This window comes from Ovis aries, chromosome 3, assembly GCF_016772045.2.
Source record: "Ovis aries strain OAR_USU_Benz2616 breed Rambouillet chromosome 3, ARS-UI_Ramb_v3.0, whole genome shotgun sequence".
Taxonomy (NCBI): Eukaryota; Metazoa; Chordata; class Mammalia; order Artiodactyla; family Bovidae; genus Ovis; species Ovis aries.
The window spans coordinates 34131898-34155684 of NC_056056.1; the positions used below are offsets into that span (position 1 = coordinate 34131898).

The 23787-nt window shown below is 51.0% G+C and overlaps 2 protein-coding genes and 2 non-coding genes across 15 annotated transcripts; 3 read left to right on the plus strand and 1 right to left on the minus strand.

Moving 5' to 3' along the window:
• Positions 1-1362: 1362 nt before the first annotated feature.
• AGBL5 (AGBL carboxypeptidase 5) lies at positions 1363-20947 on the plus strand. Of its 12 annotated transcripts, none has more exons than XM_042245894.2 (15): positions 1363-1570; positions 3055-3139; positions 4441-4701; positions 4943-5114; positions 5354-5517; positions 6204-6381; positions 6647-6825; positions 7238-7694; positions 8173-8342; positions 8662-8797; positions 9488-9690; positions 10309-10523; positions 17789-17941; positions 19023-19485; positions 19979-20947. In XM_042245894.2, exons 3-15 carry the CDS (start codon positions 4487-4489, stop codon positions 20025-20027), a joined length of 2754 nt encoding a protein of 917 aa, XP_042101828.1. In that variant the 5' UTR covers positions 1363-1570; positions 3055-3139; positions 4441-4486; the 3' UTR covers positions 20028-20947. The 12 variants fall into 12 exon arrangements, 11 of the variants coding, with proteins under 11 accessions (XP_042101828.1, XP_042101827.1, XP_027822396.1 ...); XM_042245893.2 differs by lacking the exon at positions 1363-1570 and adding an exon at positions 1752-1803; XM_027966595.3 differs by lacking the exon at positions 1363-1570 and adding an exon at positions 1969-2314.
• Positions 2358-2446, plus strand: TRNAY-GUA (transfer RNA tyrosine (anticodon GUA)). Its single transcript is given in 2 exon segments — positions 2358-2394; positions 2411-2446. It is a non-coding gene; the product is annotated as a tRNA-Tyr (tRNA).
• On the plus strand, positions 2799-2871 carry TRNAA-AGC (transfer RNA alanine (anticodon AGC)). Its single transcript has one exon. It is a non-coding gene; the product is annotated as a tRNA-Ala (tRNA).
• OST4 (oligosaccharyltransferase complex subunit 4, non-catalytic) lies at positions 20811-22045 on the minus strand. The gene is made up of 3 exons (XM_004005744.5): positions 21962-22045; positions 21696-21833; positions 20811-21048 (listed from the first exon to the last, which is right to left on the minus strand). The coding sequence occupies exon 2, from the start codon at positions 21830-21832 to the stop codon at positions 21719-21721; it is 114 nt and encodes a 37-aa protein (XP_004005793.3). The 5' UTR covers position 21833; positions 21962-22045; the 3' UTR covers positions 20811-21048; positions 21696-21718.
• Positions 22046-23787: the final 1742 nt, after the last annotated feature.

Sequence of the window (23787 nt, forward strand, 5' to 3'; positions counted from 1 at the left end):
CTGCACTCAATATGCCAGCAAATTTGGAAGACTCAGCAGTGGCCACAGGACTGGAAAAGGTCAGTGTTCATTCCAATCCCAAAGAAAGGCAATGCCAAAGAATGCTCCAACTACCGCACAATCGCACTCATCTCACATGCTACTAAAGTAATGCTCAAAATTCTCCAAGCCAGGCTTCAGCAATACGTGAACCATGAACTTCCAGATGTTCAAGCTGGTTTTAGAAAAGGCAGAGGAACCAGAGCCAGCATTCGCTGGTCATCGAAAAAGCAAGAGAGTTCCAGAAAAACATCTTTTTGTTTTATTGACTATGCCAAAGCCTCTGACTGTGTGGATCACAACAAACTGTGGAAAATTCTTCAAGAGATGGGAATACCAGACCACCTGACCTGCCTCTTGAGAAACCTGTATGCAGGTCAGGAAGCAACAGTTAGAACTGAACATGGAACAACAGACTGGTTCCAAATAGGGAAAGAAGTACGTCGAGGCTGTATATTGTCACCCTACTTATTTAACTTACATGCAGAGTACATCATGAGAAATGCTGGACTGGATGAAGCACAAGCTGGAATTGAGATTGCTGGGAGAAATATCAATAACCTCAGATATGGAGATGACACTACCCTTATGGCAAAAAGTGAAGAGGAACTAAAAAGCCTCTTGATGAAAGTGAAAGAGGGGAGTGAAAAAGTTGGCTTCAAGCTCAACATTCAGAAAATTAAGACCATGGCATCCAGTCCCATCACTTCATGACAAATAGATGGGGAAACAGTGGAAACAGTGTCTGACTTTATTTTTCTGGGCTCCAAAATCACTGCAGATGGTGATTGCAGCCATGAAATAAAAAGACACTTCTTGGAAGGAAAGTTATGACCAACCTAGACAGCGTATTAAAAAGCAGAGACATTACTTTGCCAACAAAGGTCCGTCTAGTCAAGGGTATGGTTTTTCCAGTTGTCACGTATGGATGTGAGAGTTGGACTATAAAGAAAGCCGAGCACAGAAAAATCGGTGTTTTTGAACTGTGGTGTTGGAGAAGACTCTTGAGAGTCCCTTGGACTGCAAGGAGGTCCAACCAGTCTATCCTAAAGGAGATCAGTCCTGGGTGTTCATTGTAAGGACTGATGTTGAAGCTGAAACTCCAATCCTTTGGCCACATGATGCAAAGAGCTGACTCATTGGAAAAGACCCTGATGCTGGGAAAGTTTGCGAGCAGGAGAAGGGAATGACAGAGGATGAGGTGGTTGGACGGCATCACCGACTCAATGGACATGGGTTTGGGTGGACTCCGGGAGTTGGTGATGGATAGGGAGGCCTGGCGTGCTGCGGTTCATGGGGTCGCAAAGAGTCGGACACGACTGAGCGACTGAACTGAACTGAGCTGAGGGACCCCACAAAATGTCGGAGTCGCCAGGGGCTTGAAACCCTCGTCTGACCTGGATTCGCCCGGGGAGACTGTGACCCGGGGTAGCTCAGGCGGTGGTCGCAGAGCAGGCAGTGGAGATCGGTCTCCCCGCACACCCACCCTGCCACACAGAAAGCCGAGCCGCACACAGGAAATGGGTTCTAGGTGCGTTTCTTTGTTTTAAAACTACGGGAGCTTCTGGTGGGCAAAGGATTGTGGGCTGGCACGCCAGGCCCCTGGAAGGAGACGCAGGTGTGAGGCCGGCAGGGGCGAGGGTCTAGGGGAGGCAAGCGGCCCGACTTCCCGCCCGGCCCCCGGCCGCGTCGGGCGTAGCTAAGCCCTCGGCGTCCCGCGCCGTCCGCCCCTGGGCCGCCCCGCTCGCCTCCAGCAGCTCCGTGGTTTGTATCTTTCTTGCTCATAGGAGGAAGGGATCCCGACAAACATGGGTTAATTGACTGAATGAATGTCCTTCCTATCAGGAGGAAAGTAGGACTATGTTAGCGACCGCGGAGACAGCGGAGGGAAACGAGGGGCGGAAATAGCGAACGTAAGCCTTCGGCTTTGCAAACCCCGCAGGCGCCTGGCGAGAGTAGAGCAAGTGGGCATGCTGGCCAGGCTGGAGAGATCAGAAGTCAGGGTCGTGGGCCGGGTCTCTAAGCGTCCGCAGTACTGTAGAAGCCACCGCGGGTGGAGTGTCGGCGGCTATCGTTTTGTAAAAAGCACGGAAACGGAAGGGACCTGTGTGGTCCGTGTTTCCTTGGTCCCGGTTGGAAAGCGGGTCCTTTGGCAGAGTCCTTTGCTCGCATTTCTGCCTCCAGGTTCCTCTGTTCTGTGCAGCCTGGAAGAGCTTCTTTAGAAGGTGGGCGCTAGGCCTCCTCAAAGCTTTTGAGACCCTGGAGTGTGGCCTTGGTAAGTATTAGAGGGACAGCAGCAGCCACCATTAGCAGCGGGGCCTTCGATAGCTCAGTTGGTAGAGCGGAGGACTGTAGTGAGTGAGCTGTGGCAATCCTTAGGTCGCTGGTTCGATTCCGGCTCGAAGGACTTCGTAAGATCTTTTTAACCTTCTCTTCCTCGTAAGAGAAAAGCTTACCTAGAAACCCACTGAGTTTGCGCACTGCCGGTGTTCCTTGAAACATATATGCGGTAAACACTCGAGGTACGGTTATGCTGTCTTGTGGGTTACATGCAAAGGACTGCTGCTAATCTGTGCTTTTAAATAAGGTTTATTATTGCTTATGTGTAATTATTATATGCCTGCTTTTAAAAATCCTGTCCGGGGTCCCACTGCACTCGGTGCTAAGCCAAATGAATTTCCCCAACCACGGCGGGTCCACTGGTCAGCGGACACTGCAGAACAACCTGTAAGGCAAAAGGAAAGCAGCCAAAAGCAGCTGGGGGATTAGCTCAAATGGTAGAGCGCTCGCTTAGCATGCGAGAGGTAGCGGGATCGATGCCCGCATCCTCCAATCGGTTTTTGCCCCATGCATTGGAAGACTTCCCCAACCGCGAGTGGCTGAACCTTGTGGGTGTTTTGTAATACACAAAGGAGTACGGTAGGCAATGACCAGCTTCACACGCGGTCCTTTTATTTTGCAGGTGAGTCTTTTCCAGGGTCCTTTTTGATCACTGCCTTTTTCTCCTCCCGGTAGCAAAGGCCGTTAACCGTCTTCCGAGAAGACGCAGGTGGAATCCTCCAGCCGCGCCTGCGGGTCGAGCCCGCAAACACCGGCTCAGGTACCCGCTAAACGTGCGAGGGAACCCCGGTGTGCTGACCAATGGCAGCGCGCCTTACTGGGCGGGTAGCCAGCTGTGCCCGTGGCCAATAGGCGTGAGACTTCTTGTTTCCTGGCAGAGCGGGGTCCCGGCACCGCGGCGCTCGGGTTTTGTTTGGGTCCTGGGTGGAGGGCCCGGGTGCCGGGGCCCAGGTGGCGCCTCGCTAGCGGGAGAGGGAGCGGGATCACCGGCCCGGAGAGAGGTGAGGGGCTCTGCGTGGCGTGCGGGCCCCGGCCCCGCCCCCTTCTCAGCCCTCGGCGGCCCGCAGCCCCTCTGGAAGCCCACCCGGCTGGGCCACCCCGCCCCTCGCTCAGGCTGGTCCCGCCCCGCCCCCACTCCCGTGGCCTCACCTACGCCCTGCCTTGTTAGCCTCCCTCGAGTGTGAGTCCGCCCCTACCCATCCCAAGCCAACGAGCCGGGGCAAGCTCGGTCCTGGTGTGAGGGTCCTTCGGAGTCGTGGGTCGAGAAGCCATCCCCTGTCCCCAAGTAGGTCTCTATGGGCCACTTTTGTTTAGAGATGCTCAGAATACCGATTACTGACCCACAACTACCAGGTTATCTTTTTCAGGGGCCTCGGTGCTTAGGGGGCGGTATGGAACACCCTTAGGGGGATTAAGCTGCAGTCTCCATGTGAGCAGGTGGCTTCTGCCCAGTTAACTTTGGCTTGGCAAAGGCCACATGTCTAGTTTTCTTTCATAATTAATAGGCATGGGGTTAAAAAAAAAAAAAAAAAGAACCAGCCCTTCCAGGGCTCAGGGCGCAGCAGAAAAATGCCGGGTCAGTACTTGGGAAAGCAGAGGAGTGGAGAGAGAGCGCTGTCAATCTCAAGTTAGAAACTTGGTTCTTTCCCTTCTGCTCTTAACTGGAGGTACAGAGTGGCCCATCTTTCAAGCTGGCGTTATGTTGTAGTTGGTGTATCATGGCTAGATTTGGGCGGTTGGACCTCTCTACTCTCATCTTAGGGCTGCAAAGAAGCTTAGAGTCTAGTGTTTCTCGACATACTTAAGTCATTGAGTATTTCATTTTGGAATAGCCACACTGTGGTAAAATAGGGTCCTTTGAAGTCAGTTATAATCCTTAGTGTGGGGACAGAATATTGCTTATTCTTGGCCTTTGCTGGAGGGCCACATGTTCCTTTTTTAAAGGGGAAGAGAGCCTCTTCTTATGGTACTCCCTTAGAGGAGCTCTGATTTACCCAGCGATATCCAAAGAACACGTTTTCATTTTTCTTCCCTCTCCTGCCTACCCCACATTTTCCCCAGCTCTCAGGGCCTGAGTGGTGCAGGAGGATGCTTTCCCAGCCCCATCATGGAGCTGCGCTGTGGGGGATTGCTGTTCAGTTCTCGCTTTGATTCAGGGAACCTAGCCCATGTGGAGAAGGTGGAATCTGTGTCTAATGATGGGGAAGGAGTAGCGGGTGGGGCATCAGCCTCCACCAGCAGCATTGCTTCTTCTCCTGACTATGAATTCAATGTGTGGACCCGACCAGACTGTGCTGAAACAGAATTTGAGAATGGGAACAGGTAAGAAGAAAGTAATGGAGGGTGGAAGAAGGAAGAGAGGTGGGCCCTGCGTCTTCTGTTAGCCCTTTGAGAGTTCGTGCCAGCACGCCACCCTTCCTCTCCCACCCCATCCCCCTCATTCTCTACCCAGTAGCCCTTTCCCAGTTTGGCTTGCTCCAGTCCCCCACTCCCACCCCCCCTACATAGCCCCTCTCCAACCCTCCTGTGTAGAATGATATGTCTCTCCTACTCTGGCCCTCAGGTCGTGGTTCTACTTCAGCGTCCGAGGAGGAACTCCAGGGAAACTCATCAAGATCAATATCATGAACATGAACAAGCAAAGCAAGCTGTATTCCCAGGGCATGGCTCCTTTTGTGCGTACACTGCCCACTCGGCCACGCTGGGAACGCATTAGAGACCGGCCCACCTTTGAGGTAAATTTTCCATGAGGAGGAAAGACAGACTTGGGTCCCTCTGGTGCCAGCTGGAGTCCATGATAAGCCCCTGCCTCAGGAAGCCCAGAAGGAGCTGGTTGTCACGGCGTGTTGCAGAGGGAAGAGTGTTGGTAAAAGTGATGAGGGTGTGAGGTCAGCTCCTGGTGGTCGACCCAGTAGGCTCTTAGTTCTGACACCAATGGCGTGTTGCCCCTCCCTCTTCCTCCTCTGCTCCTCAGATGACAGAGACACAGTTTGTGTTATCCTTCATTCACCGTTTCGTGGAAGGCCGTGGGGCTACCACCTTCTTCGCCTTCTGCTACCCGTTCTCCTACAGTGACTGCCAGGATTTGCTAAGCCAGCTAGACCAGCGCTTTCTGGAGAACAGCCCTACCCACAGCAGGTGCCAACCCCATTCTTTTCCTGTCACATAGTCCTGGACCGCAGAGCACCTCTGGTACTCCTGGAGCTTGCCCTCAGAGCCCTGACCCCAAACCTCTGTACAGCATGTGGGACTTCGGGTACCCCTGACAGATGTTTCTGTGTGACCTTGACGTTGGCATCCCACCATCCACTCATCACCTGCCTACTTCAAGTCTCTTAATATCCCAGCTCCCATCAGTCACCCAGAATTTAGCCAGCATTGCCACTGTGCAGCACACATTTGTTTTTTCCTGCCCCAAGAGAGGCCACCTGTTGTGTCTATGCAAAGTAGCCTACCTTAGGGCACCATAAACTGGGGAATAGAACTTTAACTTCATCCTGTCCTGTTCCCTGCATTCTGACAATGTAGCTGCTGCTAAGTTGCTTCAGTCATGTCTGACTGTGCGACCCCATAGACGGCAGCCCACCAGGCTCCCCTGTCCCTGGGATCTTCCAGGCAAGAATACTGGAGTGGGTTGCCATTTTCTTCTCCACTGACAATTTAGACCCAACCCAAATCCTCAGGCTCATTTAACACTGTGAGGGACTAGAAGGCCCCAAAGGTTATGGTGAAGGACCAGATCCTACAAATCCTGGGCTGGTGACCATGCCCACTGGTTGGTAGGACTTCAGGGACTTCTGGCTTCATGACTTTCACATCTACAGCCCCCTGGATACCATCTATTACCACCGGGAGACCCTCTGCTATTCTCTGGATGGACTTCGTGTAGATCTACTGACGATCAGTTCCTGCCATGGGCTTCGAGAAGATCGAGAGCCCCGTCTAGAGCAGCTATTTCCTGATGCCAGCACCCCCCGACCATTCCGTTTCACAGGCAAGAGAGTGAGTAGAAATAGCATAAAGGTAGTACCTTGGCCTTGGCCCAGCCGCAGGCACTGCTGGTAGGTTGAGGCCATATTATCCCTTGGCCCCGTAGACACGACCTCAGCCTGCGTTCTGAGGCAGGTGTGACAGCTCCTATTCCAGTTGCATACTCAACCAGCTGGAAATCCAATGGCTGTTTGCACCTCATCCCACCGCCATCCCCACATGGTTACCCTGGTATATAGAGCAAATGACCTAATAACTGCTCTCCTCTTCACCTCAGATATTCTTCTTAAGCAGTAGGGTACACCCCGGGGAGACTCCATCTAGCTTTGTCTTCAACGGTTTTCTGGACTTCATTCTTCGACCTGACGACCCCCGGGCCCAAACCCTACGTCGCCTGTTTGTCTTTAAGCTGATTCCCATGTTGAATCCTGATGGGGTCGTCCGGGGTCACTACCGGTAAGAGGCGTGCCCAGCCACGTGGATTGATCCCAGTCCCCTTATAACCTGAATCTCAGTGCCAGCTGTTAGCCTCGTATGTAGTGTCTGTGTTCCCAGTCCTCTTGCACCCTAACACAGGCAGGTCCCTGTGATCATCCAGTGAGCCGAGAACAAATAGGATCCCATCCAGTGGCACTTTATAGGGGAGTAAAGCCAGCATATCCATAGGTGCGTCTGGGTAGAGGGAGCTGTCTTTTAGCTTTCTATAGGAGGGATAACAGCTGACCAGGGAGAGGGCCAGCATCAGTTCTGTCTTTCCTGTTGCAGCTTCAGCCTCTCGTTTCATAAGTCAGTTTCCTTTCCATCTGCCACGTGTCTCCTTCACTGGCCCAGCCCTCAAGCCCCTGCTTTGGTCCTTGTCTCCCTGCAGCACAGACTCGCGTGGAGTGAATCTGAACCGTCAGTACCTGAAGCCTGATGCAGTCCTGCACCCGGCCATCTATGGGGCTAAAGCTGTGCTTCTCTACCACCACGTGCATTCCCGGCTGAACTCCCAGAGTCCCTCTGAGCACCAGCACAGTTCCCATCTCCCTCCTGATGCTCCCCTCTCTGACCCTGAGAAAGCTGACAGTCTCCAAAACAGAGCTCACCTTGGGCGCTCGTCCAGCGGGGATAAACCTGAGGCGTGGACACAGACTGAGGCAGCCGAGCAGAAGCCCAACAGCGTGTGGATTACGCCACAGGAGTCAGCTGAGGTGGAACAGCCGGCCCCTGATGCCATCCCCCCAAGAGAGAGTGGTGTTGCTTACTACGTGGACCTGCACGGACATGCTTCCAAAAGGGGCTGCTTCATGTATGGAAACAGCTTTAGTGACGAGAACACCCAGGTGGGAATCTGCAGAATGTCATGTGAGTGTGGGGAGTGTTACAAGTCAGGAGATGAAGTTCAGGCTATGAACAGAGGAAAGAGGGCCTTCTGGCAGGAAGGCCTGGGGCTGACAAGAGGCAGCTTATTCTGAGCGAACTCCAGGGGCCAAGAAGGGGCAGCACCTTGTGTTACATCATGACCTATGAAAGGTCAAGCTACTAGCATCATAGTTTTTCTAGAGTTTCAAACACCAGGGGAGAAGGAGAATTTTATATTATCAGAGAGAAGGGCTTAAAAAGAGGTAGCCTTCCCAATACCTAGAAATATTGTCAAACGTTCAGTGAGGATGTAAGCAATGCTGACTACTGCTGAGGGTTCTGAAGGTGTCTGTCTGCTGTGTGAAGGCACATGACCCCACACTAGGCATCTCTTCCTTGCCCCATCCTTTCTTTCTCTCTGTCTCTCCGTCTGAGTTGCCTTTTTCCTCACCCAAACAGGTGGAAAATATGCTGTATCCAAAGCTCATCTCCTTGAACTCAGCCCACTTTGACTTCCAGGGCTGCAATTTCTCAGAGAAGAACATGTATGCCCGAGACCGCAGAGATGGCCAGTCTAAAGAGGGAAGCGGCCGGGTTGCAATCTACAAAGCCTCAGGGATAATCCACAGGTTGGGTGGAAACTGAGATACAGTGGATGAAATAGCTGCCCAAAGAAAACAATAACCCAGTGTAGGGTGTGTGAGGGGCAGGGGATGGATGAAGTCTTTCCAGAGGACAGATTCACAACTGTGTGGTTGTCTTTAGGCTGGGACACTACCTTTGGGGGGACCTTTCTTCTGTGATGAAGTGCCAGGGTCAGTTGCTAGTTGCTGGGGATCAGCCCTTTCTATTTGTGCACTCTACCCCAGCTGATTGTCTCATAGACCGCCTAGTTTGTCCCCCATGGTTCTGTCCAGATTCTGTCTGATAAAGGTCTCCGTGTCTTAGCTACACACTTGAATGCAACTACAACACTGGACGCTCAGTAAACAGCATCCCTGCCGCCTGCCATGACAACGGGCGTGCCAGCCCCCCTCCCCCGCCGGCCTTCCCTTCCAGATACACTGTGGAACTGTTTGAGCAGGTACGAATGCAGGGGATGCGTGGGGAAAGGGAAACCTCAAAGTCTGGAAAGGCCTTCACCTCTGCCACCTGACTCTCAGGTCCTCTGAGGCAAGGCTCACCACTGTCGCCATCTCACCTCTCAACCATGGTGGCGGTTTTCCTCAGTTAATAGGCACTAGGCCTCTGACTGTAAAGGTATCGGGATGAATGGGCGCTACTCTGACCCCCAGCCCTGCCGTAGAGACTCTCCTAGCACAGCTGAGTCACATTCTTTGCCTGTGAGCTTATCTTCCCCCTTCTATTGGATAGTTCCCTCATGAGTTCAAAGTACCCCCTCTACAGAGGTCCTGATGATCCCGGTGTCCTGGGGCACATGAGAGGAACAGAAACAACTGTGGGTTATAGGAGAGATCCCAGTGCCTTCTCCTGCTGGTGGAACTCCTCCCTGGGGCCGTCCCGAAAGCCCACCTGCCCCTGCTCATAATGGACGAGGGCCCCAGATGGGCAGCCATTTAGGGGACAGCCCTAAATTCACTTTGCAGTAAACAGCCTGAGCACCACAGTTGACACAGTCATTGAGCAAATGTGAGGCTGGCCTCTCCTTCCTTTCCAGTGGGCTGTGCATCCCAAGCCAACACAGCACCCATGTATGGAAACAGCTTCCTGGGTTGGAAGACCAAGACACTGAGCCAAATTGGACTCCCCACAGGTGGGACGAGCTATGGCCATTGCAGCTCTGGACATGGCGGAGTGCAACCCGTGGCCCCGGATCGTGCTGTCAGAGCACAGCAGCCTAACAAACCTCCGGGCCTGGATGCTGAAACACGTGCGCAGCAGCCGAGGCCTGAGCACCACTGTGAACATGAGCGTCAGCAAGAAGAGAGGCTCTCGAACCCCACCCAGAAGTAACAAGTAAGATAAGCAGCGAGGAGGGAGAGGCTGGGGCACTGGAACAGGGCTCTAGAGCAAAGAGTTCCAAGGAATTTGTGTGATTCTCAACTTCCAAAAGAACCATGTGGTGAATGTTTCCAGGGTGAATTCAGATTAGGAAGGTTAGTGCATTTTTCGGAATGGGATCCTCTTCCCATTTATGTAGCACTACATACTTCCAAGATGTCGGAAAAGCAGGTTAGGGGATTCCCTGCTCCAGAGCTCAAAATCAAGTAGAACTAGGGTGAGGGTCCCCAGGGGTGGGTCTCACCTTCCTGTAGTTGTGAATGTCTGAGGGGCCAGGGCAGCACCAGGGTGACAATGGGGACCTCACTGGGAGTTAAAGCTGCCCAGGGCTAGCCCACATGGCTCTTAGTATATTCTCAGCAGGAACGTGCACATGTGAACAGGGGCCCCCAGGCAGCTTGAGATGCCCCACGTTAGATTCCTTATCCATGGACACAGACTCCTCCCTGCCACCTCAGAATGAGTCCCTGAGACTTTTTACCACAGAGGTGATGCTGTACTGAGTATCAGACCAGGGAAGACAATGCAAGACAACCTCCTGGCCCAGGATTAACTGGTGTCTGCTTCTTGCAGCGGACTGCCTGTTTCCTGCTCTGAAAACACCTTGAGCCGCACACGAAGTTTTAGTACTGGCACAAGTGCTGGTGGCAGCAGCAGCAGCCAGCAAAATTCTCCACAGATGAAGAACTCCCCCAGCTTTCCTTTTCATGGCAGCCGGCCTGCGGGGCTGCCAGGCCTGGGCTCTAGCACCCAAAAGGTCAGCCACCGGGTGCTGGGCCCCGTCAGAGGTAAGCTAGTCTGGGAGCCCCTGCAACAGGTGTTTGGTTGTTTGGGGCATTGCTGGGGGAAGTGAGAGCTTGAAGATGCACACTCGGCCTGGGACCAAGGGGTGAATCAATAAAATTAGTTTGTAGCAGAATCTGCAGCCTCTTCTGCGACCTTGGTGTTCCCTGCGGCACGAGCTCCAGACGGTACTGTGTGGTAGAGACGGGAGTCCGGGGTCTTGGGTTTCATCAATGCTGGGAGGCAGGAAGTGCCCAAGGAAGAATCACTGGCCAGAGCAGGGTCACGCTGAGACATGGAGCCTCCATGTCAAGGACAGGGCTGGTCTGTCTTGGGAACAGGAAGGATAAGGAGGTTTCCTCACAGTCAGTCACAGCACCATGCAGAGATCCTACCCAGGGTCTCTATGGCTGAACTTGTTCCTGGCTTCAGAGCCTGTTCAGAAAGTGTTGGAAGGATGCTAGCTTTTCCAAAGAAACATGGAACTACTACAGACAGCTTCTGTACTAGGCTTACAATCCAGTCCCTTCCAGCAGTAGCCACAGTCCCTCAACTGTGCCCCTAGGTTTGGCCATTAAGACCCTGCTTGACCAGAAACAGGTGGGCCTTTAAGGAAAAAGAAGAGGAAGGGACTTCAGAGTTGTTCCTTGGGAGTGACCTGGACTGGAGTAGGGCGACTGTTACAGTGCTGTTCCTGGAAATAACACTAGATCAGAAAGCAACATTGTATGTGGATTCTGGGCTACAGCAGTCTGGCCAGAGTATAGAGGTTCATACACTAAAAACTGAGCTTTGCTGGTCTTCAAGCTGCACTTGTCCTTGTCAGCACTTCACAGCTGCTCAGCTTGCAACAAAGCTTTTGGTGCAGAGCAGAAACATGCCCTGGCGTCATTGGCTGTGGAAATGACCGCTAATTAGAGCAGCCACAGGAGAGAGAGCAGTGGTCCTCAGCAGCTTTGACCAATAAGATGTTGTCCCTGGCAGACCCCATAGTTACCTTCTGCTTAGGTTCCAAGCCCCACTCAAGACAGTCTGTCTTCATTGAGAAAGGACACTTTTGTACACTGTTTGAGTATTAAAGCAGTAATAATGCCTTATATTTAAATAGCGTTAAACAGTGAACAAAATAGTACCACATACTTATTTAATCCTTACAAGCACCCTGAAGATAGGTGGTATTTCCATTTTTCTAATGAGGAAGCTGAGGGTGCTGAAGGCTCACTGGTCCCAGGTTGCACAGCTATTAAGTGGTAGTTATTCAAACTTAGGTCTTTTTGCCTTCTGGCATACTTGAGTTTCCTATCTTAAATCTGGATACTTTTTCTTCTTTTAATTTCTTTTCCTCTTAACTCATGAAGGAATATGAACCCTAAATCTTCTTCCCTGACTACAAAAGGGAAACAGTAAAGAGCCTTTTCTAGGTCATCATTGGAGGATTCTAGGCAGTTTTTAGTCAATATTTTATTAACATCTTCCCTACTCCACCCCCTCACCCCCACCCCAATGTAGAGTGCTGTATTAAGCTCCTTGAGTGAGAAGCCTATGCTGTTTCTTTGTTACTTTCCCCAAATAACTAATAGAAAATAGGCACAGTCAGTACAGAGTAATTGCTGATGGACTGACTCAAAACTTCCTAAGGGACACAGGGCTGTAAACACAGCAGAAAAGTGCACTGTAAGCAGGTGGGGAGCCACTGTTGTAGATAAACACAAGAGTAATCACCCAAAGGATGATCAGTTGAGAAGTGGTTTTGAGGAATGGGTGTGGTTTATGGTTTAATAAGAACACTCCAGAGATGAGAGTGATAGCCAGGACCTCTATGTGTAGAGAGGACGACAAGCAGGCACACTAGCTGATTCAAAGAGCAAACCCTTCCCTGTGGAAATCGGGAAGAAAGGTGGGAGGAGGAAGCTGAAATGTCTTGAAAACAAAAGATTATGTGTTAACAAAGACAATATGGCAGTGACTGTGTTTCTCCTGATGGGAACAAAAGATCTGCTTAAGCAAGCTGTCTGTGAACTGTTTATATAGAAATCTAGCAGGGATGGGAGATGGGGTCCTTTGCAGTAGTTTATACATGAGATGACGAGTGCCTGTACCAGGGTCTATGAAGGTATATAATAGAAACAAATGGAGGGATTCAGTGGTGGTGGAAGAGAAAGACTTAAGAGAGCTTCATGGTTACAAGCTAAAGGAGTATGTCATGATGACATTAAGACATTGTCTGAAGAAGAGTGCTGTTTATCTATTTTAGACCTGCTTGGATATCACGAGCTACCTATATGGAGATGTCCTACAGGAAGAAAAAGGATTCTCTAGTGGCTCAGCTGGTAAAGAATCTGCCCACAATGCGGGAGACCTGGGTTCAATCCCTGGGTTTGAAAGATCCCCTGGAGAAGCGAATGGCTACCCATTGCAGTATTCTGGTGTGCAGAATTCCATGGACTATGTAGTCCATGGGGTCACAAAGAGTCGGACACAATTGAGTCTTTCACAGGCAGAAAAGGCCAAAATGCAGAAAGGTGATATCAGGGTTGTATCTAAGAGTCTTCCACATACAGGTGCAGGTGAAACCAAGTGAGAAGCTATATTCCCCCAGGTAAATTAGCAGCAGCAGCAGCAAATGAGCTTAGATGCAGAAAGAGAGCTGGTTTGAGAATCAGGACACCCTATGGACTTGCATAAATATTTGTAGGAACAAGAAACTATCTCTGAAGAGGTCAGGAAGATTCCTAATAATGCCAGACAGGAATACTGTAAGGAGCTGAAAGAGCAGACCCAGGGATCTTGACTCCTGTGTTCTCCTGAGGATTTGCTGTTGCTCCAGTTTTTGCCACTTCCATCTCAAAGGCCCTGATAAGACTCCAGGATGGGAGACTAGCCTTGGCGTGGGATAGGGACCTCTGATGCATACTGTGGTACTGGACTTGGCATCTTCAACTCACACTGGGAAAACTTCTTCATTTTGTCCTGTGCTGTAGCTCTGTGACATCTCCTGGTTCTACACACCTGGCTCTGGGCCCTCACCACATCTAGGCACCCTTTGTCTTCTAAGATAAGAAAACCATGACCCTCATCTCTATGGAGATCTAACTAAAAAGCATCTGTAAATACACCTTCCAAATCCCCAAACTGGGATTGCTGAAGGTTTTTTTTTTTTTTTTTTTTTTTTACTTATGAACTTATTTTTAAGAAAATTCCCACTAATACATAAAAAATATCCCATGTAACTGTAGATTAGTTAATGGCAGTCCTTTATTGGCTAGAACAGAACATGAGGTTGGGCTATCTAGAAAACGATTTAGGTATCCCAGCCAGCAGCTTAAGGCAGGGCCTCAGGGAACTAACTAGTCTGGTTGGGCCTGTCCTCAGAGGCTGGGGAATGACATTTTAGAAGCCCCAAAGTAGCCAACTTGGGGTGAATAGAAATGTTGCGGGGGCAGGAAGCTGAAAGAGCCTGAGTAGGCCCTGCCTCCCAGCACCCCCCTGGCTATAGTGCCAGATCACTGGGGAATAGCTAATGTCATTGCTGAAGTGGGCAGTTTAGGGGTGTGAAAACAAAGACAGACAGTTCAGAGGACCTGCTGGGTAGAGGGCGGAGAATAAACAAGCTCCTCCTCCTGTTGGCTACGCATTCACGAAAACAAGGCCTGGCGGGCGTGGGGCTGGGGGTGGAGAGAGACACCAGCGAGTTGCCTAGGACACATGACTGAAGAAGGCACTTGCTCTCAGGATCAGGCAAGGACCTGGAGCTCCCTAAACCGCACCCGAGGCGCTCCCTTTCCGGCCTACACAGCAGGCTACTGGTGTAAAGACCAGGCAGGGGCTTAAGAGTAAAGCAGGGAGCCTTCAGCCATCAGCCTACCACGGCCAGGCCACTCTAATCCATCCCAGCTCTGGCACTTAAAGCTGAGATTACCAGAACTCTTTCCTGGCCTCCGTGATGCCTTGTCTCAGCTGGCTGGCAGCTTCTGGTGGAGCACCTCAAGGCCAATGAATAGTAGAGGTTCCTTTGAGAAGTGAGTCAAAGGACACAGGAAGCCTCCAGGCCTCTAGCTCCATTACCACTTTTACCTTTTCCCATGAAAACAAAAGTTTCATGTTAAATAGCCATATGCCCTTAGATTAAAACTTACCTGATGGCAGGAAATGTTTCCTAACACATCTGTTTATTCCCTTATCACCTAGCAACATGCTTGGCACTTATTAAATGATTTCCAAATATTTGTTGAACAAATAAAAGGCAAGAAGCTGGGAGGTGAATGGAGGCTTGCCTGCCTATCCACCCCTCAAAGGGCATTAATCAGGTCTGTGATAGTCCTAGGGATCCAGTGAGACCTGAGTACTACTTGGAGGGACAGTTCTAAAGATTGTCTGGGGAAAGTGGGGATGGTGCCGGACCTAGGCAAAGGGTACACAACTGCTCCAGAATTGTGAGCCCTCAGAATATCCATTCTGACTCAAATGGTGGTGAGATGCAGTCTAGCTCTGCGTCTTGGGCCTCTGCCCAGGACTGACCTGCCACTCCCAGATGGAACCTTGGGGCTGATGACCATGCTGCACCCTCTCCGAACTGGTCACAGATGCACAGCTGGTCCCATCACCACTTGCGCTCTGCCTTAAGCTGCCGTTTCTATAGTTTAGAACCAAGAAGAATTGGAGCTCCTCCTTTTAATTCTTCTCACAATGAGACTGGATAAGCCTAGATGACACCAGGGCCCAGAAGTCAAAACATGAGAAGCTGGGCTGTGTGCTTTTGCTGCCAAATTTACAAGAGGGCCCCGCCACATCTTAAGACAGGCTTTTAAGTGATGACGTGCTACCTTTAAATGCCTCCCATTTTTCAGATCAGGCCTCTCTCCTAAACCAAACTTGTTTCCTATCCTGAAACTCTCTTTAGTGGCAGGATTCCAGGGATGTATCCTTAATATCTTTCCCTTGATCTTTAGATTTCACTTGGCATTTTTTATATCATTTGCTCATTTTGCTTTGTATCTTGAGTGTCACTTAGCTCCTTACTGGAACCTACAAACGTCCCAGAGGCCTTCACTCTCTTGCTTGCACTTTTATCCTTTATTGGGGTAGGGTGAAGCTTCATCCCCTAACACGGTTCCAGCATCCTTCTGTGTCAGATCATCTATTTCTTGGTGTTTCTCCCTCTGTCATAAGGTTCATTATCTGAAGTGACCCAAGTGCACTGCCACTTGACATCATCTTGACATCCCTGTTTTAACTGAAGCCATTACCAAGATCTAGGCTGTGCAGCATCTCTCGAGTCTTTGGAGGTGGATAAAGTTTCAAGTTATTTAACTGTGGCCATGAGTCCCTGACTTCGGTTGTTTTGTTGGCATCGCTGTGCCAACTCTTACTAGCTCCTAAGGTCTGGTTGTTTTTGACTCCTGTCTGTGGTCTTATACTCTAATTGGTACCCAGCATCTCGGCAACCTCCTCAAAGCTAGAGTAGCTTCCTTCTGAGATCTCTCCCTTTCTTCTCGTCCTTTTTCATACAAGTATCAGTTTTTTAAAATTTGGTTTGGGAATGTTCTTGAAGTACCCTTGTCACTGCTAGTGTAGTTAGACAAGATAAAACTGTTACCTACTTCCTACTTTTTACATGAGGCTTTTTACACGTAACACATGTTGCTTTATCAGAAATCAGCTGGCATCCTATAACCAGCATCAAAGTCAGCTCCACAGAAGTTAATGGCTCATTTGGTTTGAGAACATTTGGTACCTGCTGTCCCCCTATGACGAAGAGGGACCTGCCATGCCTGAGCACCTCCCTGCCCCTTCTCATCACCATCTACCCAACTGGGACCCCACCTTTCAGAATCTGTAGCAGTGAGGCTCTAGCCACAAAGAAGGGACCAAGAGAGCTGCCCTTTAAGAGTATAACCATATGCCCTTAGACAGGGATTGTTGAGTCAGCTCATGGTCTGCAGTGAGTGTCTGCTATCCAGGCAAACAAAATGTTTAAGGTCTTTGTTTTTCCAGGCAGTACTTTACAGGCCCTGAGATATAGTGTTCGAAACATAGTGTTGGAAAAGACCAGGTCCCTACCCTCAAGAAACTCAAAGTTTCTATTAGAATATTAGCTAACATTTATTGAGCGCTTACTATGTGCCAGGCACTGTTATAAGTACTTTACATATACTAACATTTAGTTAAGGAGACAGAAACCATAAATAGTTACTTGCTGAGGGAACAAAGAACATTTAAAGAAAAGAGAACAATTAATTTTACTATTAATGGTCAGGGAGGCTTTCAAAGAGGTGACATTTGAGATGGAACACATTAAGATGTCCAGAGTTCACTGGAAGAAGAAACAGGCATTGCAGAGGAAGAGCATAGCCAGTAGCCACAGAAGCTATAGCAGAGGATCAAGTCAGCATCCTACTGAGGGTGTGTAAACTGGACCCACAGTAGGTGGGGCTTTGAATGCCATGTTCAAACGTTTGAACTTTATCCTGTAAAAGACCTTTAGCATCTCCCCACTGTCTGAGTCAAAATGATTTTTGATCAGGTTTGTATTTTAGAATAATAATTTCTGGCACCTGTGTGAAGGATGAATTATAAAAGGGAATAGACTCAAGCTAGGGAGGCCAGTGGGGAATATTTTTTTAAAAGCCTGGATAAGAGATAAAGATTGTATCTGGACACTGGTAATGGCAAAGGTGAAAAAGAGGGAATTCAAGAGAAGGCAGTGGGTGAACTGTCCAGTTTTGGGTTAAATACAAATCTAAATGTGAAGGAGTCGAAAGATGAAACAAAAGTTTCTAGCAGATTTTTCACCAAGATACGGAGAAGGAAAGGAAGCAAGGGGTCATGAGACACTGCTAGGTAGAAACAACCAGTAGACAGAACTGCTGCTCAGGAAAAAAGGGCGAGAGGGAGACTTAGTTTTGACCACAAAGAGCAGGAGAGAAGGATAAAATGGTGAGGGATACTGGCATTTAGGGACAGGACAAGTAGTTGAAGAGGGGCATTTAGAGGGAGGAGAAAAAGCCAAGCTCAGTAACTTAAGAAGGAACTGGTGTGAGTAGGCTAGTTAGCTACAGAGATAAAGCAGGATGAGGGCTGGATGAACAAGGAGAGCTGGAGTAAGTGATGAGGTCTTTCTACCCATCTTAGATTTACTTCAGAAGAGGGATGCTGGTATGATAACAAGCTGGAAAACAGGCATCTGCTGACAAGGGAAAGCCAGTGGGGCAGTGGAGTGACAATACCTCATTTATTTGCCCTTTTATCTGCTTGTGTCCCTTCTACTCAGAGCCCCGAAGCCAGGACAGGAGACAGCGGCATCAGCCAGTGACCCATCGCCCTACTTCAAGCAGCCTGGCCCCATCCCCAACTCCTGCTAGTTCTAACCTAGCCTCTTCACACATGGGCTCCTGCCTACTGCCCAACTCACTCAGCATATCAGGTCTGTACTCACTGCCACTGAAATCTGGGTTGGTCAACCTCCTTCCTTCTCTACCTCCCAGGGTGTAGGCCAGAGTCCTGACTAGGCTTGAAGAAACCCCTCCAGCTCTGCTGACATATGACCTGCACCTCCTTCTTGACTTCCTGTTATGCAGGCCGCTCCAGACCAGGGCCGTCAGTTATCCTCCTGGATTATCCTAAATCCCTAAACTAATATCCATGCCCTTGTACAGGAAGCTGGAATTTTATGAATGTCTTTGTATAATAAAATAAGCTACCACTTACTGAGCATTTACTATGTGCCAGGCACTGCTCTAAGCACATTATCTCATTTAATCTTATTTTTACAGTTGAACCTGAGGACTTTTCCTATCTGCTGTTTATTTACACTCCCTGACTCCAGGAGCTGGGCAACATTAGACAAAACTGAAGAATGAAAACAGCATAGGCCTTTTCACCCATCATCACCACACATGTTACGGGATCATGTCATTCACATAGAGAGCCTAGACCATCTCCTTTCCTTTTAGGTTCTAGACCCAGCCATGTAAGGGACTGGATGGGGATGATTTCTAAGACTCCAGTCTGACATCTTCTGCCTCCCTCAGAGCCTGCTACTCCCAACCTGTTAACTCTTCGGTGGGTAGCCCTGAATCCACCGGTCTTGGTGCTGCTTGATCCTTAAATGCTTACACACACAACTGGGATAACACTAACAAATTCAAAGCAGTTCAGCTTGAGTGGGTTCTGAGTCAAGCTCCAAGTTGCCATTCCACCCCTTGGACCAGACTAGAGCATGCAGTGCTTCTGAATGAGGGGCAGTTTTGCACAACAGTGGACATTTGCCAATGTCTGGAGAAATTTTTTGGTTGTTACAGTGAGGAGGAGGCAGAAGAAATGCCATCTGCTGAGTCGAGGCCAGAGATGCTGCTAAACATCCTGAAACACACAAGGCAGCCCCCCACAACCAAGAATAATCCAATCCAAAATGTCAACAGTGCCAGCACTGAGAAACCCGGATGGAAAGGAAGTTACCTCTTCTCCATGGCCCTGTCCTGATCCCAGGTTCCTTTGTTCCCTAGGGAGCAGCTGCTCATTCCTGTCTTCAGGAGACAAGACAGAGGCTGTCATGGTGATTGGGAAAGGTCTGCTGGGGGCTGGACCTCGGATCCCCTGTATTAGGACCCGACTACAGGTAACATTTTGGGGTCTTCCCCAGCCCCCAGCTAACAACTCTTGGCAGAGCCCAGCAAGGCGCTATTCACCTGGGGAGCGGGAGGGAAAATGCCCAGCACTGCTTTACATCCTTGCCCCAGAACCACAGCAGAGAGCTGCTCTGATGCCTGAATGCCTGTCTGTCAAGTGCCTCCCATCCCCTTCAGCCAGGTCTCTTGCTTGCTTCCAGTCCCAGCATCCCTGCCAGACATACCCTCACCTCAGCCTGCTAGCTTTGGCTTTGCCTGCCCCTGCCCTTAGCTTCTCCTCTCTTTCTGCCCAGACCTGCCCGAGGAGACTACCCGCCAGGAGGGGTCCCGGATTCCCCAGGTAACACTCTGGTTGCTGCTCCTAGGACCAGCTGTGCCACCCGCCCCGATTCAGTCCAGATCCCCATACTAGGCTGACTGAAGTTGGGTACAGGCAGAAGCTGCCTGGATGGGTGAAGCTTAAGTTGCTCTAGCAGCGGCTGAGGCAGTGAAGGCTCTGAAGCAGACCTACTAATACTCCAACATCTTTCCACATCGTGCTTTTCTACTCCTCCAGATCTTGGCTGTGGTATAGCCATGAAGGATAAATGCTGGGTCCTTTCGCCTCCCCTAGTTAAGTAAAGCTTGGACTGTATAATCATAGACTGAACCCGAGTTTTTTAGCTATTATCCTGCCTGACCCTCTCAGCTAGGCATAATGCCCAAGAACTCAAGGTCCTAGTACCCATGCTGACCCCTATACTACACTCGTACACGTGGAAACTAGAAGGAAACCTAGAAGCAAGAATGTCCAAGGAAGAATCCAGCCTCTTAGCCTCCCCCTGTCCACACAGGCTAGGCCCAGGTTGGCCCAGGGCTCACCGCCGACTCGCAGAGGGATGAGAGGCTCTTCGGGCCCCACATCCCCTATCCCCCAGACCAAGAAGAACAGTGAGCCGGAGCTGGGACCCCGCTGCACACCACGGTGAGCACCAGTGTCCAGCCCCTCATTCCACCTCTTATTCCCATTTCTGCCATTCAGGACTATTTTCTTCCTCCCCTTCTCCCTTTGACCCCTTAAAGACTAAATGTACCTCCATTAAGAATCCAGTCGCTGACTTTTTTTCCATCATGCTCTCAGTCTTCAGCAGACAAGAGAACAACTTCCAGTCAGGGCCTCAGGCACCCCTATCAGACCACCCCATCTTGCCTGTCTCATGTCCCAGCCCCTGGCTAAAAGACCAGAAGAAGGGCTGAGTTTTCAACCCTGATTCCTCTCTTTTCTCTGTTGCAGGCTGCCTCAGGCCGGGCCCCCACGGCCCCGCTCCGCCCCCGCCTTTTCTCCTATTTCCTGTAGTCTGTCTGGCTCCCAGTCTCGGATTTGTTATAGTGGGGGGCCCTTGGGCCAAACCGAGGTTTGTTTTGTCCCTAAATCTCCCCCATTCACTGTTTCTCCCCGGGTCTGATGCCTTCAAGCCCAGGATATGACCCCACAATGGGGAACACAGTGACAAATGTGCTGGTCCCCTTTTTCAGCTGCTGATTCCATGTGACAACTCTATGTAACTTCTTAGAACACCCAACACACTGTTCTGAGACATTGCAAAGCATCACCTTGAGACAGGACAAAGCAGGGACCTGCCACCCCTTCCCTCCCTCCACAGCACAAGATTTTGGGACCACAAATATATATATATTTTTTTATATTAGGGGGAGGGAGTAGAAAAGAAAGTAGCCCCTATACTGGGCCCTATTCAGTGGCAGCTTCTTGTTCCATAGGGTTAAGGAAGACTTTGAGGAAATAAAAGTTGTTTGGAAAAATCCAGGTGTAGTTGCTTTGTATGCTGTGATGGGTAGAAGGGATGAAGTGAAGTGTGAAGGCCCCTCACACCCTCCATCTTGCCTCAGACTATGTCCTGGAACCCTAGAAAAGAGGGGGAAAGACCTGAGGTAAGGAAAATGCTGCAGCTTTCCTCTGGGGCTATCCTTCAGAATCAACTCCCATCCAGCCTGTTCCCCCTTACAGTTCTCACCCACTGTTACAGGTTGGTTTACAAGCCCTTCATACAACCTCCCCCATCCCACTCTTATCTATGACTTAGGTCTATAGTAGCCACCCCCTACATAAGCGCCCTGTGCCCCTGAAATAGAATTCTCTATTTCTGCAACCCCCCCATAAAAAAATTATGCCTAAAGACCTAACAACCTTGGAAAAGTAAGGACTATTTTAAGTGAAGAGCCCAAATCCTCATACTTGGATGGCATCCTCATTACCTTTATTCCTTAGGGTGCCAGTACCTCCTTGCACCCATACTATCCACTTGGAAATCGGGAACGACATGAAGATGGGGACTGAATGGGTTGACGGTACCCACTCCGTTCTAGCAAGGAGCAGTTCAAGGGGGAAGGGGGCTGGGCAATCGCTACTTTGTGCGGATAAAGGGGCCCATTTCTGGACTGTATCACGCTTGGCCCAACACGTTCCGATTTGAAGTCTGGAACCCTGCCGGCCCTGGCGCGGCCTTCCCGCTCACTCTCCAGGGACTAGGCGCTACAGCCCCGGACCGTTACCTGGGGCAGAAAAAGCGCCACTCTCATTCCTGCTTCTTGGGATTGTTGACAGCCACGTAGTGATAGAGAACGACAAGCAGGAAGAGCGACACGCCCAGCATGTTGGCGAAGATGGCGAGCTGCACGTCCGTGATCATGCTGAGGAGAAGAGGAGGGCCTGAGCCGCGGGCCAGCGCACTCCTCGCCCAAACCAGGACCCGTCCTTGGCCCCCGCCCTGGTCCAGTCGCCGCCTATGGGTCGGGGATCGAGCCTGCCTGCCTCTTACCTGATCAGCAGGGCTCGGCTCCGACGCGGTCTGGGGACTAGCTTGAGGTAGTAAACCTGGACCGGAAGTCTGCAGCGCCAATTCGGCTCCAAACCAGGCATTTCCGGGTATGAGGCTCGGCCGGTAAGGCTCTCTAGCCTCAGCGTCTCGCCTGCTCCCGCGGCGCTCTCGCGAGGGGCGGGGTCTTGGGTCGGGCCGAAGAGGGAGGGGCCGTCGTGTGGGTCGCGGGGCGGACGCGCACTCCAGACGCCGCGCGGCGCAGCTGATTGCAGCTGGCGCTTCCCGGAACGAGGTTAGCGGCCCTAGGGCAACCTCGCTGGAGCTAAGGAGTGGGCTAGAGTGAGGGTGCGGCGGCCGGGCCGGGCAAGGAGCTCGGCTTGAGCCTAGACGGTTTCCCTGCCCACCCCACCCCCGCCACTCTCCTGTCCCGGGCCCCCTCGCTGCTGCCCATCCTTCCCTTCCCGGCCCGGCCAGGTGCTTCCTTTGCGCCCTGCCCTCAGGGCCCCCTCCCTGGCCCGGGCGGCGGGGAGAGGGATGAGAGGCGGTGTAGAATGGGGACTGGAGTGGGGCGGCCGGGTCCCTCTCCTTGGCGCGCCAGCCTTTCTGCCCCACATACGCCAAAAAGAACGATCCTGCCTGTGATCTGACCGGTGCCTCCCTTAGTCGGACTCCCTCCCTCCATCCCACCCCAAGAGGTGGGCGTCGGAAATAGGGCGGACCCTCCTGCAATCAAAACCCAAGCCGTGGGACTTGGGCCAAGTGGGAAATCACCCCCCGGATGTCAGGGAGGGGGGAAAGGAGGAAGGGCTGGGAGCGGCAAAAGGGGTCGTGTGGGTGGTAAGCAGAGTGGGCCTCCGAGGAGAAAAAAAGATGACAGTGAGTAGATGTCCGAGGGTCTCTCCTGAGGGGAGAGGCAGCCCGGGGCTTTACAACCCTCTGCCCAGCCCAAACCTACTCCCCCTCACTTCTTGCTTTCCCTCAGCTTCACCATAAAAGGGAACGGCACTAAGCCAGGCTGGGGCCGGGGGCTGGGCTGTTGCTCTGGAGCTGTCAGGGGTAATGGAAGCCAGTTGCTTTGCGGTAGAGGGGGGCCAGGGCTCAGGGGACGCCTCTGGTTCTCTGAGCCAAAGAAAACTACAGGAGCTGCTATGGGGCTGGAATAGCTGGGTGAGGGGGCTGACTGCTCCCTGTGTGCACAGTGAGTGAAGGGTGCACTCACTAGCCGGGAGTGGGCTTCCCTGACTTGTGACCATCAGCAGTTTGTCCTCCACGCTCCAGCCCAGTGACTCCTAAACTCCGTCTCTGCCTTTAGCGGTCTGTAGTTCCCCGGCCTCCCCTACCTCATCACCCAGCCCCCACCCAGTATTTCCCAGAAGTTTCCTATTTAGAATCCCAAGCCCATGTTCCCTGCACATAACAAAGTGAAACCCCAGCCGTGTACTCACTCCCTCAAGTGTCCTTCAGTGAGCAGTCTGTTCCTAGCTCTGCTCTGGGAGAATGAGGGTCTGGGTCTTAAGGGATTACACATGTTATGCTTTGCATCTCCTGGAAACTTAAAGCAGATCCAAGTGCAGCCAAACATTTAGATCTACTGTTGAAACAGCTAGATCCTAGAAAGTACACTTTCTAGACTGTAAAGAACACGAGGGAAGACCTTGGAAGTGCTTCAACTTCTCAAGGCTCTCCTAAAAAACCAGCTGACCCGGGTGCAAAGTAAACTCCCCTCTGGAGCTGAAGGGGGCCTTCAAGGTCATTTTATGAGGCAGGAAACTGGAGCCCAGAAGGTAATTGATTTGACCAAATTTCTACAAATGGCTAAAGACAGT

Bases quoted from the DNA above. Each gene is read 5' to 3' on its own strand.
- AGBL5 (XM_042245894.2), top strand. From the start codon at position 4,487: ATGGAGCTGCGCTGTGGGGGATTGCTGTTCAGTTCTCGCTTTGATTCA. The intron at 8,343-8,661 runs GTTGGGTGGAAA...TCCGTGTCTTAG, and splicing joins GCCTCAGGGATAATCCACAG to CTACACACTTGAATGCAACT. The intron at 9,691-10,308 runs GTAAGATAAGCA...TGCTTCTTGCAG, and splicing joins ACCCCACCCAGAAGTAACAA to CGGACTGCCTGTTTCCTGCT.
- OST4 (XM_004005744.5), bottom strand. From the start codon at position 21,832: ATGATCACGGACGTGCAGCTCGCCATCTTCGCCAACATGCTGGGCGTG.